Source organism: Vicugna pacos, chromosome 6, assembly GCF_048564905.1.
Source record: "Vicugna pacos chromosome 6, VicPac4, whole genome shotgun sequence".
Classification (NCBI taxonomy): domain Eukaryota; kingdom Metazoa; phylum Chordata; class Mammalia; order Artiodactyla; family Camelidae; genus Vicugna; species Vicugna pacos.
The window spans coordinates 71,211,256-71,224,326 of record NC_132992.1 but is presented as its reverse complement, the minus strand read 5'-3'; the positions used below and the strand labels follow the sequence as shown (position 1 = coordinate 71,224,326).

At 53.4% G+C, this 13,071-nt stretch overlaps 1 protein-coding gene across 4 annotated transcripts in view; it reads left to right on the top strand.

Annotated features, from left to right (window-relative positions):
- Positions 1–824: 824 nt before the first annotated feature.
- Positions 825–13,071, top strand: part of LTBP2 (latent transforming growth factor beta binding protein 2) — a 99,599-nt gene continuing 87,352 nt past the window's right edge. Inside the window, exons 1-2 of one of the 4 annotated variants that reach the window (XM_072963419.1) lie at positions 825–1,711; positions 8,411–8,481. In XM_072963419.1, the coding sequence (XP_072819520.1) occupies positions 1,233–1,711; positions 8,411–8,481 (550 nt within the window). In that variant the 5' untranslated portion in view covers positions 825–1,232. The remainder of the gene's footprint in view (positions 1,712–8,410; positions 8,482–13,071) is intronic. The other 3 variants (XM_072963420.1, XM_072963421.1, XM_031678803.2) reach the window with 3 other exon arrangements.

Sequence of the window (13,071 nt, the reverse complement as noted above, 5' to 3'; positions counted from 1 at the left end):
ACAAGAGGCCGTGAGCACACACAGTCACGCATCAATCAGACGCTCATCGAATGCCCCTCGGTTAAATTCCCGAGGGAGTCGGGGGCTGGGATGAGAGTCTAAGGAATACATCTCAGCCCCAGGCTGGATAGTTAGATTTCATTCACCTCTTGGGCACACGCTGTCTCCTTGGGTGACGCTGGGTCACATTATCCCTCTGCGAAAAAGAGACCACCGCTTCCAGGATCCGCCATCACGCCTCAGGCCTAGGCGCGACCCTGACGCACCATGAAAGGGAGTAGGATCAAGGAGCGAAGGCGGCTGGCGGCGGCAGGTCTCCACAAGTCGCGGATTGGCCAAGGACGGGGCCAAATCCACTAGAGGGCGCGCGCCCACAGGCAGCTTTCCAGCGCTTCCGCGTCGCACCCCCGCGGAGGGAGGCGAGGAGCCCCGCGCTGCCCCAGCTGTAGCCCGCACCCCGGGCAGTTGTCCCCAGTGGCCCAGGCGGGAAGCGAAGGGTCCGGGCGACCGTCCTTCGGGTCCTGTTTCTGTCACGCCGTTCTTGGTACCTCTTCTGACTTTCTTCAGACCTTCGAGGCTGCAGCCTTGGTCATCCAACCGGGAGTTTGTCCCTGAGGTCAGGAGCAGGAGATAAGTTTGGGACAGGTCAGCTGTTCAGCTTGCCCAGGACAGGAGAAAGATGGTTTAGGTGTCCCTGTCCCAGCAGGCAGCATCTCCCCTGCCAGCCCTCGGGTCGGCCCAGCGCCGCCCCCAGCTCCTCACGGGTTAACCCCCCTCGCCGCCCGCTCGCTTCCCGGTGCCAAAGTGGGTGTTGCTGGAATTCCTCTCTCGCTCTCCTGTAATGAGGGGGCTGAGCTGTCCCTCCGAGGAGGGGGCATGGTGTGGATAAAAGAGACGCAAAATCAGGGGGAGGTTTCCAAAAATAAAACCCTCCGGTTCCCCTTAAGAAGGCTGCAGTGACGGGGAGAAGGCGGGAAGGTGCAACAGCGGTGAGCGCCCGGCTGGAGACGGAGCGCGGCCGCCGGGCTCAGGGCGCGCAGCCCCGTGCAGCTCCCGCCGCCAGGCCCTAGCTCCAGGGAGAGCCCGGCCCGCAGTCTGACTTGGGGCCCCCTAGACGGGGAGAGGCGCGCCACTGGGAGGGACCCAAGCGCAGCCCGCGGGCAGCCAGGCGCACCGACTGCGAGCCTCCGGGCAGTTCCCCGCGCGCACCGCTCTCCAGTCGCCCCGGAGCCATGGGGCCTCCGACCACCGCCCGCTGCCCTGTGCGCGCCCTGCGGAACCCCTGGAGGAGCTTCCTGCCGCTCACCCTGGCTCTCTTCGTGGGGATGGGTCATGCTCAGAGGGACCCGGTGGGAAGATACGAGCCGGCTGTCAGGGACGTGAATCGGCTGCGGCGCCCAGGGGTCAGCTATCCTGCAGCGGCTGCAGCCAAGGTGTACAGCCTGTTCCGGGAGCAGGACGCGCCCGTCCCGGATTTGCCGCCCTCAGAGCGGGCCCAACCCGGCTTGGGGGGGCCCAGGAGGCCAGCCGAGGCGGAGGCCAGGAGGCCGCCCCGCGCGCAGCAGCCGCGGCGAGTCCAGCCACCTGCGCAGACTTGGAGAAGCCGGCCCTTGGGCCAGCAGCAGCCTGCACCCCGGGCCCAGACGGCCCCGGCTCTCCCGCGCCTTGGGACCGTGCAGCGGCCGCGGGCCGCGCGAGGACGGCTTACTGGGTGAGCATTCGGGAGGGGAGCATGGGAGTTGAGGAGTGCGAGGGCCGGTCTCCCGTGCGCTCGTACGTGGAGGGATGTGCAGCCGAGAGGAGAGGGCGCCGGGCTCTGCCCTTCGTCCCTCTGCCCTCAGTACTGCGAGGAAACAGACCGAGGTCCTGAAGCTGGGGTTCAATCTGATCCGCTTTCAAAGAGTTGAGAGAAAAGAGAAACACTATCGATACCGTTTTGTACCAGCTTCTGAGACCCGACGTTAAATCCTTTCCCAAGATGCCAGTGCTTTCGCCCTCCCTCAACCAGCCCGCCTCTGACCGGGGCTCGCAGACGCCCGCAGAGCTGCTGGGATCCGAAAGGGCCCTGGGAGCAGCAGGGTGGGCGTTCCAGGCGCTGGAGGCCCAGGGGCAGTTGAGCGGACTCAAAGCGCCAGTAGGTGGAGGATGTGGGAGGCTCCAGAGTGCGAAAGCAGATGCATCTCCAGGAAGGGGGCTGGAAGCGAAGCCTGAGCGTGGAGACAAGTGCATGGGTTGGGGCACAGGTTGGTCTGGGCCCGCGGATGGCTGGACGTGGAAATGAGCGTGGGCTTGGGGGCACTTTGGGCAGGAAGCCTGCCCGCGATGTGGCTGCGTCACTGTGGGTACCTGGGGGAGTGGGTCTGTGTGTGCGCTCTTGCAGCTAGGTGTCAGCGCGGCTGGCACACTTTGCAGGGCTATGTCTCCCCCAACTCTGCAATTTGCCTTTTTTTCTCCTCTCCTTGGGCACCACTCACTGCTTACTGGGGGAGCTCTCGCAGCATGGGGAGGCTTCCCAGCAACCCTCATCCCCAGTTAAGAATCCTTATGGCCACAGGGCCACTTGGTCTTGCCTATGACATGTGTCTCCAGATTGGAGGGCACTGGAGCCCCAGGCAGTGGGGCGCTGGGTGGAGGAACCATCTGGGAGGCTGGGAAGGAACCTGGCAGCCCTTGGCCAGGCCATTTTGCCAGTTGGGTTCAGTCCCCCTGTGCACTGTATGAAGGACACTGCACCCCCAGTTCTTCTCCAGAGGACGTTCTTACCCCTCCTCCACTCTTCTATATTTCAGCAGGATTCCCTCCCTTCATTCAAATCTCTGCTTTAAGAGGCTTTCTGTAACTACTCCTGCCCCACTCTCTCTCTCCCTTCACCCTGCTTTATGTTTCTTCATAGCACTTATTCCCATTTGACATGTTTCTGTTTCTGAGTTATGGTCTGGTCTCCCAGCCCACACTAATGTAAGCTCTCTGAAAAGGGAGGCCTTATTTTGTGCACTGCTGTGTTACCAGTGCCTAGAACAGTGCCTGCATACAGTTGATGCTTGTTAAGTATCTGTTGAATGAATGAATGAACTCCCCGTTGACCATGGAGGGCCCGGCTTAAGACAGAGAGTAGAGCCATGCACTGCAAAGTCTCTTACCCATAGGATCAGTCAGTAAGTGGTAATGGAGAACCTGCCAGATTTCAGTTTTTTTCCTGTCCTGCCCTGTGCAAGTGAATACATGCTTCCTAAGAGCAGTGTGTAGAGCATGGAATAGGGGACGTGGCCCCAGACAGAGGCCCCAGACTGTTTCTGGCAGGAGAGCAACTCAGTTACCTCAAATTGAGTTGGAGAATTGAACAGATACAAACCTGTGAACATGCTTTCTAGTACCAGAAGCTTTATGTTAAGCATAAAGGCATGGACAGTTGTGGTTGATGAGCCCAGAGGAAAAGGAGGTTCTGTGAGCTGGAGACCCTGGGGTTCAATGGGCAGCATATGAGGAAGCAGAGGGGAGGTGGCAGGAGTGGGGCCCCAAGGTGTAGTGGTGTCCAAGGACAAGAGCTTTTCACTGTTGGCACTGGCCCAGCGGCAGGACTGCACCCTGGTGTAAGGGAGCCATGGGGCTGAGGCTGGAGGCATCAGTTGGACCAGATCATGGAGGAGCTTATGCTGTCAGCATTCAGATGGGAGTTAGGGGAAGGCAGGATAGTGGAGTAGGGGTGGGAGGGTGCATTGTTAGAAGTTGTGAGGTGAGGTGGTGATGAGCAAAGCAGATTTTCACCACGATAAGGCTGGCAGGTGTGCACAGGTGTGTAAGGACCCAGCGTTGGTGCCACCCATAAGCACTTGCCATACACAGGTGATCACACCATATCATGTCCTGGGTTTGGCTCCTCCCCCAGATTATTTTCTGCAGCTTTGGTAAAAGTGGGTTCCTCTGGCACTCCAGCGGGCCACTGAAGAGGGACTGGGTTTGTCCATTGGCCTCCTCTACCCAAGTCCTTTCTGTGTGATGATGGCTCCTGGCCAGGCTTACCTCTCTGGCAATTGCCTTGTGGATTGCTCAGGGGCAATGACTAAGTGCCACCTGCTGGTGGAGCTTGGAATTGCATCACGACTACGGAGGATTCTTCACTCATTCAACAAATATTTGGAAGGCCTCCTCTATGCCGGGCACTCTGCTGGACCCTGGGGATACAGCAGTGGCCAAGACAGCCTCTGTCTTCCAGGAACTTGCAACGTAGCGGGGATTTATTGCACACAATGAGGATTTTAAGTATGTGCTGGGCACCGTGCTAGGTGTCTGGGACTCAGTGTAACCAGAGCAGAAACAATTTCTACTCTTTTGAAATTAATAGTCCACAGGGGAGTTTTTTTTTTTAACCTTTTTTTTTTAATTGAAGTATAGTCAGTTTACAATGTGTCAGTTTCTGGTGTACGGCACACAAGGGAGTTTTTAAGGCATTGTTTCCCAGCCTCACAGCATACCACTTTCATAATTATTTTTCTTTATCTTTTCCTTCTTGTTCTATTATTTCTCTTTACATTTATAAACTATTAAAATAACAAGATTTTATATTATAAAATTTTATACAAACCTACAAAAGTTATGAAAGTAATACAATCAACAATCCAGCTTTTTCAAACCTTAATATTTTGCTTCTAATTTTTTTCAGTTGAAATATCCTCTATAAATTTGTCTTCCTTTCTCCCTCGAGTTAATCACTACCTTGAATTTACCCATGATTCCAATCTATGTTTTTATACTATTACTACAGATGCATGCACTCATAACATACACAATATTGTTTTGCATATTTTAAACTTAGATAAGTGATACCATACTGCATTATCCTTCTACAATTTGCTTTCTCCTCTCATTAGATTTTTGAGATTTAACTATGTTGATATAATCAGCCCAAGTTTATTCATTTAAACTGTTGGCTATTATGCCATTGTCAGAACATACCCCAGTTTATTTATCCATCCTTCTGATTTTGGACCTTTAGATGAGTTACATATTTTGGTTTTACAAACAGTGCTTGACTCATTTTTCTACACAAATAAATTCAATTTCAAGGACACTCTGTATCACTATCCTAAGTTGAAAATAGCACCACTTGTCATAAAGAGAAGGTAACTGTAGGAAAACTGAAATGGAAACAAAATGTTCTCAAAGTCTAGTCAGATACCATTATCGTAGGAAGCTCAACCCTGTGGTCTGTTCTCTCCATTGGAAAGGGAGATTGGCAAGTGTTGAAGTAGGGACCTGGCATGAAGACCCAACCTTGGACGGAGATTCTCCCCCACTGATTTAATCAGACTAGAAAGATTACTTAAAAAGGAATCACTTTCTCACTGTGTGATTCGGCATTGTTGCATGTTGTGATTATGGAAACCTAAAACCCTCTTTCCTACCCTCAATGTCATTTATCCACTTTTCTGGAAACACTGAATTAAGTGAAACAAAGAAGTGTTGAATGTATACTACATGTCAGGTACTGTGTTAGACGCTAAGGGCACAAAGGGGAATAAGAAAGAACCTTTAAGATTCTCAAGATGGAGGTGCATACATCAACAAGTACTAAATGGTGTGGCAGATGGAGAATTGGGAGGGCTGGGTAGGTGTCAGGGGAGGTTTTACATGAAGGAGGTGACATTTGATCTGGAAGTCTTAGAGTGTGCCAAGGATTTCAGTTGGCAAAGAGGAGAGGAAAGACATTCTAGGCAGAGAGAGCAGTTTAAGCAAAGGCATCAAAATGTGCCCGTGTATACCCTCTGTCCTTGGAGGATCATAGCTTTGGTTGTGCATGGTCACAGAGATAAGGGAGAGGAGATGGGGGCAATTAGACTACACAGGCAGGTGGGGTCTGATTGGCTTTGTAGAGGCCAATGGAGAGCCTTAAGAGGTTTGTGTGTGTGTGTGTGTGTATGTGTGTGTGTGTGTGGAGGGGGAAGGTAATTAGGTTTGTTTGTTTGTTTATTTTAATGGAGGTAGTGGGGATTGAACCCAGGACCTCATGCTTGCTAAGCATGCGCTCTACCACTGAACTACACCCTCCCACCCCTACCCCCCAACCCCTGCCCCGCCTTGAAAGGTTCTTAACAAAGGACCAGTATGATCAGATTTGTTCCAGGTGGAACAGCAGCTGTCCTGGGCTGTTAGCCAGATGTGTCCCCAAGGGTTGGGCAATGATGCCGGATATTGGGCTAATGTTTGCTGAGTGGTGTTGCCTGGAAGGTTGGACTTATATAATCTCTGAGTGGTATCTTCCAGAGAGTCAGAACCACTGAGTCATTTGCCCTGATAGTTAGGCTAGTTAGGCTCATTTGCTCTCTCCAGCTAGCCAGAGCACAGTGAATAGTCATCTCCCAGCTAGACACCTCCCCAGGCCTGTACTCAAGACTCTAATTAGGCCTCCACTGGGTACCTGCATCTCTCTTGAGTACCCTCTTAGCCCGAATCTGGCACCCCACTGCCCGGCAGCCTTTGATTCTGAGGTTCTCAGTGTGGCCCCAATGGCCTCAAGGGCTCTACCATGGGCAGACAGGGCAGACCAAGCTGTTGCCCTCCTATGGTTAGCTCCATCACCATCCTAAGAGCACCTAGGGTGACAGCTGGCTCAGGGCCTCCTTGAGCTGGGCTCCACACCATGACCTCTCAGCCAGGCAGGCCCATCAGTCAGTGCTATCTAAACTACCACAGACTCCAGTTCTTAGAAAACTCCCAGGTAGCACTGTTTCCTCTCAAAGACCTCCCAGCCCTCTAAGATTCATTGTCAGCACCACATGGGGTGATGACTTACAAATGGGTGGGTAGTTTCTTCCTCCCACCAGGGCACACACTCGGAAGTCCTGGGCATAAGGACCAACCCCTTCCCCAGAATCCAGTTACCTGGGCCCTGATGGGGAGGAGGGCTTCATGGAACCAAAGAAGCTGCTGAAGGCAGCAGTCCAGACAGGCTTCGAGGGGGCTGGAATGGCACAGCCCTTGGCCGGGAGAACATTCTGGGAGCTCCTTGGGAGGCAGCTCCCCACAGCTTTGGGCCAAAGGACCAGGAATGGGTCTCAGCTTTTTCAAGCTGCAGGAATTTATTTTGAATGTTTCAAAGGTTTCAAAAACCACACAAGCTTTGGGGTCCACACAAATGTCAAACAAACTCCTAAGCGGGACCAGATGCTCACATGCTGGCCACAGATGTCACAGGAATGGCCCCCTGGTATGTCCTTTGCTCCCACTCTCTGGCTCTGTGCCTCTGCCACCCCACTCACCCCGAGTTTCAGTGTGTGCTTGGTAGACAATTTCTGATGGTAATGGTGAGGTCTGTGATGCTAGAGACAGGTCTAGCCTGAGCCAAGGAGTCAGGGCCCCAGAGGTCCTCTCCAAGACAAGCCCTTCTTGGGAAGTCCCCTGTTCTGGGCATTTGGGTCTTTAGATTGAGAGTCAGTATAGGTGAAGGCTACTGGTGCTGCAGGGACCTTACTGGACACCTGAGGGCAGGGTTTGGGTGAGTTGGGTTAGCGGCCCCGGTAGCATCTGCAGGGTAGTGTCTCCTGTGGGTGCCCTTGGTACCAGCACCAAGGAGTAGCTGGGGGAAGGACCCTCCCCCATCAACAAAGTTCCATCAGCCCACCTAAATAAAAAGTGTGTTGCCCCGCAGAGGCAGCTTAACCCAAGTTCCCAGCCCCATCTTCCTACCAGCTTGCAAGCTTCTAAACACCTCTGAAAAAGAGATTCTGGAGCCCCGGTTCTTTCCATCTCCCACTCAGTGCTCAGTCTCACCATGCACCAACCTGCCTGAGGGCTCAGGCTCCTCCCAGCATTTGTTGGCGGGCGATGCCTCTGTACGTCCTTAAGTCTATTATGTGTGTTTTCCAGCTTCTCTTGGATTATCAGCACTTGTTGGCAAGGGCCGTGGTGATTATTTTTTGGTGAGAGGCCACGTGGAGTTGGAGCCTGACTTAGAGTTGGGCCAACTCAGGTTTGAGTCTGGCTCTGGCACTTACTTATTGTTCAGCCTTGTTCAGCCTTGGCAAGTGACTGAACCACCCTGGACTTGCTTTTTGATCATCTTCGTGATCCCCGTCCAGTGGAGTGCCTTCTTCATGTCAAGGGCTCTATGTCTCTGTCTCGTTTAATCCTCAGTGCAACTCCATTAGGCAGGTATTCTTATTTCCATTTGCACAGATGGCTCAGGTTTCCCAAGGTCACGCAGAGAATGGCAGAGTCAGGATTCAATCTTAGATGTGAAGGATCCCAAGGTGCCCGCCCCTGGGCCACGCGGCCCCCCTAGGGATGGGGGACAGTGCCTGGCCTGGCAGTTTTCCTCCAGGTCCTGCCTGTGGAGGGCAGGACCATCAAAGCGGCTCTGTGAATAGTCCCACTCTGAGCACCCTCTGCTGACTCTGTTTTGGTGGCCCCACAGGAGGAATGTCTGCGGGGGACAGTGCTGCCCGGGATGGACCACGGCTAACAGTACCAACCATTGTATCAAACGTGAGTGCCTCTGCCCCATCCTCCCTCTCCCTCCCTCAAGGTGAGCCAGGTACTGTGACTCTAGAACCTGGAGCCCAAGTGTCTTCCTCAGTCTGCCTCCTGAGGAGGCAGCCCCTCTCCAGGGTAGAGGCAACGTGCTGTGGAAGGGAGATTTTCAAATGCCCCCAAATGAAAACATCTTCTCACGTAAAATCCCCCTGCAGGTTTGTCAAGCTTCCTGTGTCCCCCTCCTGCTGCCCTGCTGTGTTGGGGCTCATCCCCAACTTGCCCCGTGGTGCCCATGCACCCCGTGGTCTGTAGAACATGCCTGGCCCAGAGCCTCTGCACCGCACATTCCAGGGTTCAGGGGGACGCCACTCAATAGTGCGCACATGGCATCTGCCAGGATGGTCTGATCAGGCTCTGAGCCCGTGTCTGGAGCAGTCTTCCTCAGGATGGCTCTGAAGCCTGGCAGGCTGGCCCGAATGAGGAAAAAGAGAGATGTCATGTTAGTTACATGGGGACCAAGGAGCAAGGCAGGAGGAGCCAGATCTCTCTGTGCCCAAGCCTCCACTGATGGCATCATCGGAGGCGGTAACAGCGGCACAAGAGCCACTGACCCTGTGCAAGGCGCACCTCACACGTCCTGTGGGCGGGGAGAGCCACTGTTTGGCAGGTGAGGAAACAAGTACAGACTGGCTACTTGCTCAAGATCACACGGCCAGGAAATGGCAGGTTTGAACTCAGGTAACCTGACTCCAGGGTCCCTTTTCCTAATTACTACATCCTGCTACTAGATATCTTACCTTGTCTTTGTGGGCCTCACTTTCTACATCTGTGAGTTGGGGGTGGCAGTGTATGGTAGTACATTACCATTATTACTCCTCCTCCTGCTACCATCACTACTACTGCTACTACCATCACTACTACCACTACCACCTCTACCACCATCACTACTACTGCTACTACCATCGGTACTACTACTACCACCACCGGTACTGCTGCTGCTGCTGCTGCTGCTGCTGCTGCTGCTGCTGCTGCTGCCACCATTACTACTACAACCAATACTACTACTACTACAACTAACTAACAGCTGAGGATTTATTATATGCCCAACACTGTGCTAAAGCTCTTTCACATACATCATCCTAATTAAGCCTCTCAATAATCCTGTATTACTGATCATCCCACTTACAATCGAGGAAACAGGCTCAGGTTGGTTAGGAAACACAGCCAAGGAGACAGTCCTCTGAGTACTGGAACTGAGGCTGGATCTAGGCTGTCTGACCCCAAACCTCATATTCTTATCTATGGGGCTTTGTTTCCTCCCAGCACCAACTGAGGTTGGGCCTTTTGGAGTCTGGGATCCCTACAGGGGATGCCAGACTGGAGGAGGGCTTCACGGAGCCCTTTGTGTCTTTCTCTCTCACACCCCAGGGCCCCTCTCAAGCCCTCGTCAGCCCCCAGGTCTTTATGGCAGTGCCAGGAGCTCTGCCCAGCTGTTCCTCCTGGAGCTGCCACTACCCTCTGCCCTAAGCCTGGCTGTAAAGCCTCAGTCTCGCCAGCACTCCTTCCTGTCCAAGGACAAACCCTTTTCAGTGTGAGGGTTTGACAGCAAATGATCCAGGTGCATGACAAAACCTGTGGTCCCATCCCTGAAGGATGCCCTCATTTCTAGTTCTCCTGATGCCTCCTGAGGTGGGGATAAGATGGAGACGTGATGAGGATGCTCTCATTCCTGCGGGGCAGGGGATGCTGGCTCACCAAGCCTCTGGTTCTACCTCAGGCCTCATGGCCCTGCTGTCTCCCAGTCTGATGATGAAAGGCTGACAGACTTAGGTCTAAGGGTCTCCAGATAAAGAAACCAAAACCCCAGACTCATCAACAAACAGCAGATTAGATTTCTGCCTAAAAATTCTTTCTTTTCAGGGAAGCCAGGTTAGTGGGCGCTCTCAGAGGACAGGTGCTCTGTGGCTGGAGGCAGAGTTAGGGGAAAGATCCCTCTTCATCATTTTAAAGTTGGAGAACAGTGAGCCTCAGATGACTTGCCCAAGATCACACAGCTCATTAGAGGAGGATCTGGGACTTGTGATCATGACTCCTCTGGGCAGAGAAGCCAGGGATGTGGGTAGCCAAGTGAGTTTACCCTCAGGAGAAGCTTGGGGGCTGGGAGCTGGGCGGTGGTATGTTTGTAAAGCACCGTGGGTGATGCTAACCAGGGCTGAAGACCACTGAGCAGAGTTTGGGATCAGTCATAGGAGGATCCACCTTGGGGGTCCCTACTCAAATTTGAATGTTCCCATGAATCCTCTGGGATCTTATTAAAGTGCAGATTGTGATTCAGCAGGTCTGTGGCAGGGCTGGAGAATATGTTTCTAACAAGCTCCCACAGGCTGCTGATGCTGCTAGTCCCTATACCATACTTTGAGTAGCAGGGTCTGAGGATTGGGGGTGCCTCTGGAGGCCTTGGAAGGGATTTGGGGCTGGGGATGAGGAGGAGGGTTCATAAGTTCTAGTGAGCTCAGCACAGAGTGTTGCTGAGGTTTAAACTGAAGCTGGAGAGGGTGGCTTCAGAGGGGTGGGGCTTCTCCCCAGCTGCCCGAGGGGTCTGGGCATGGGCCTCACTCCGGCCCTCCATCCCTGAAGGTTTTCGGTTTCCTAAATGGCTCATGACTTTCCAGCATCATTCTCTGCCAAACTGGAGTTTCAACACTGGAAACTCAAGATTGGATGAGTCTGCAGATTGACAGAACCGATGTGTATATGCACCCCTATGCCCCGAGTGGGGGCTGCTCCAGCCTGCTGTCAGTACCCACACCACCCGGAGGGTCCTCGGCCCCGTGGTTTCTCTGCCTGGCTGTCTCACCCCGCTGCTCCCAAGTCGTCCCCGTGACCCTGGCGCGCAATCTGGCGGAGATCCTGGAGGAATTGCCAGTGGGCGTTAGCCTTTCCCACTTGAAGTCAGCTTGCCCACTGAAGGTCTGTGTGCTAATTAGCTGGACCCAGTGCTGTTTGCTTGTTGCTATTTTGCTGCTAATAAACCTAACAAGAACCACGTGGGCGGTAGGGTGTTGGCCCTGGATGACTAGGTCCGGAGCTCTGTCAAGTCTGGGGCTCTTGGTTCCACACCCTGTCAGCTGGCTCTCCCGTGTCCCCAGTGGTTTGCATTGCCCTGTCCCCTCCCCACAGCTGCCCTTCTGGCTAGGGCTGAGACTGCCAAAGCAGAGAAATGCTCATGGCTCTGGCCTAGTGGTTTCCCACATGCGGGGTGCCTCCCCTGGTCTGGTAGGAGAGGGGGGACCTGACAGGGAGTGGAGTGTGACACCCCCTCACCTACCAAGAATGAAGTCTAGTCCCAGAACAGTGTGGGAACTCAGTCTCTCCCAGGTATCTGTAGGTCTGACCCACTGCCTATGCACAGGGACTGATGGCCTTTGTCCCCTGGGCCACCCCCTGATCCCCTTTGCCTCCTCTCACAGAATCCTTGGTTGTTGGGACACACCTGCCATCTCCCTGGCAGGGCCCTTTCTTCATACCTGTCCAGTCACTGGACCTCAGGGAGCCACTGTGTCTGCAGGTGTCCATTGCTGGAAGCCCAGCTCCTGCCTGCACCCTGGCGGGGTCTGGAGTGGGGCCTCCTCTCCTCCTCCGGTCTTGTACCTGCCTTTCCTTCTGCGGCTTTGCTAGCTCTGCTACACGATTTGTGTGTTTATGTATCTGTGGAGGCAGCTGACTGGGGCCTGCTGGCCACTCAGCTGAGGGGAAGGACTGTAGGGTGTGGGGTTATAGTTAGGGCTTTTGGAAGACTGTCCAGTCTTCCCAGACTGGCTCTCCCCAATACACCCAGACACACAACCCTTGGGGGGCTTCTGAAAGCTCACACTGGGGAAGAGGATGTAAAGAATCATTTGGCTTCTCATTTTATCTCAGGCTAGATGCACAGGGGCTGAGGCTGTCTGGGGGAAGGCAGAAGGCTATTGAGGAGGGGGCTATGTGGCTTATTGTTCCTCCCACCCCCTACCCCAGCAGTAAGGTTCAAAATTAAGAGCATGTGCTTTAGAGTCTGGCGCCAGATTTAAGGAGTCATGGATTTGAATCCCAGCTCTGTGTCCTCAGGCAAGTGCCTGGCTCTCTTCCAGCCACAGAGCTTCATCCATTAAGTGGGTATAACAATCTCTATAGAGCTGTTTTTGAGGATTAATAATAATAAAACACTGTAGCTCTTACTGTGGGTCAGAAGTTTGTTATTAACTTTTAGTCCTCACAACCCTACAAACTAGATTTGATCTTTATCCCCATTTACAGATGAAGTTAACCAACTGTCCGAGTCTTGTAGCTGAGAATCAGCAGAGTCTGGGTGTGAATCCAGGTAGCCTGTTCCAGAGGACAGGGCTTAACACCATGCTCCTGGGAAACGAGCAAGTGTGTATAGAGAGCCTGGCACATGGTGAGCTTAGCTGTGATTTTAATCTAGATCCAAGAGACTGTGCTACCTGCCTGGGTTTAAATCCCGGCTCCATCACTTAGTTATGAGACCCTGAGCAAGATGCTTAAGCTCTCTGTACCTCAGTTTCCTTTTCTGTACAAGGTGACTAATACTAGTCCCTGCCT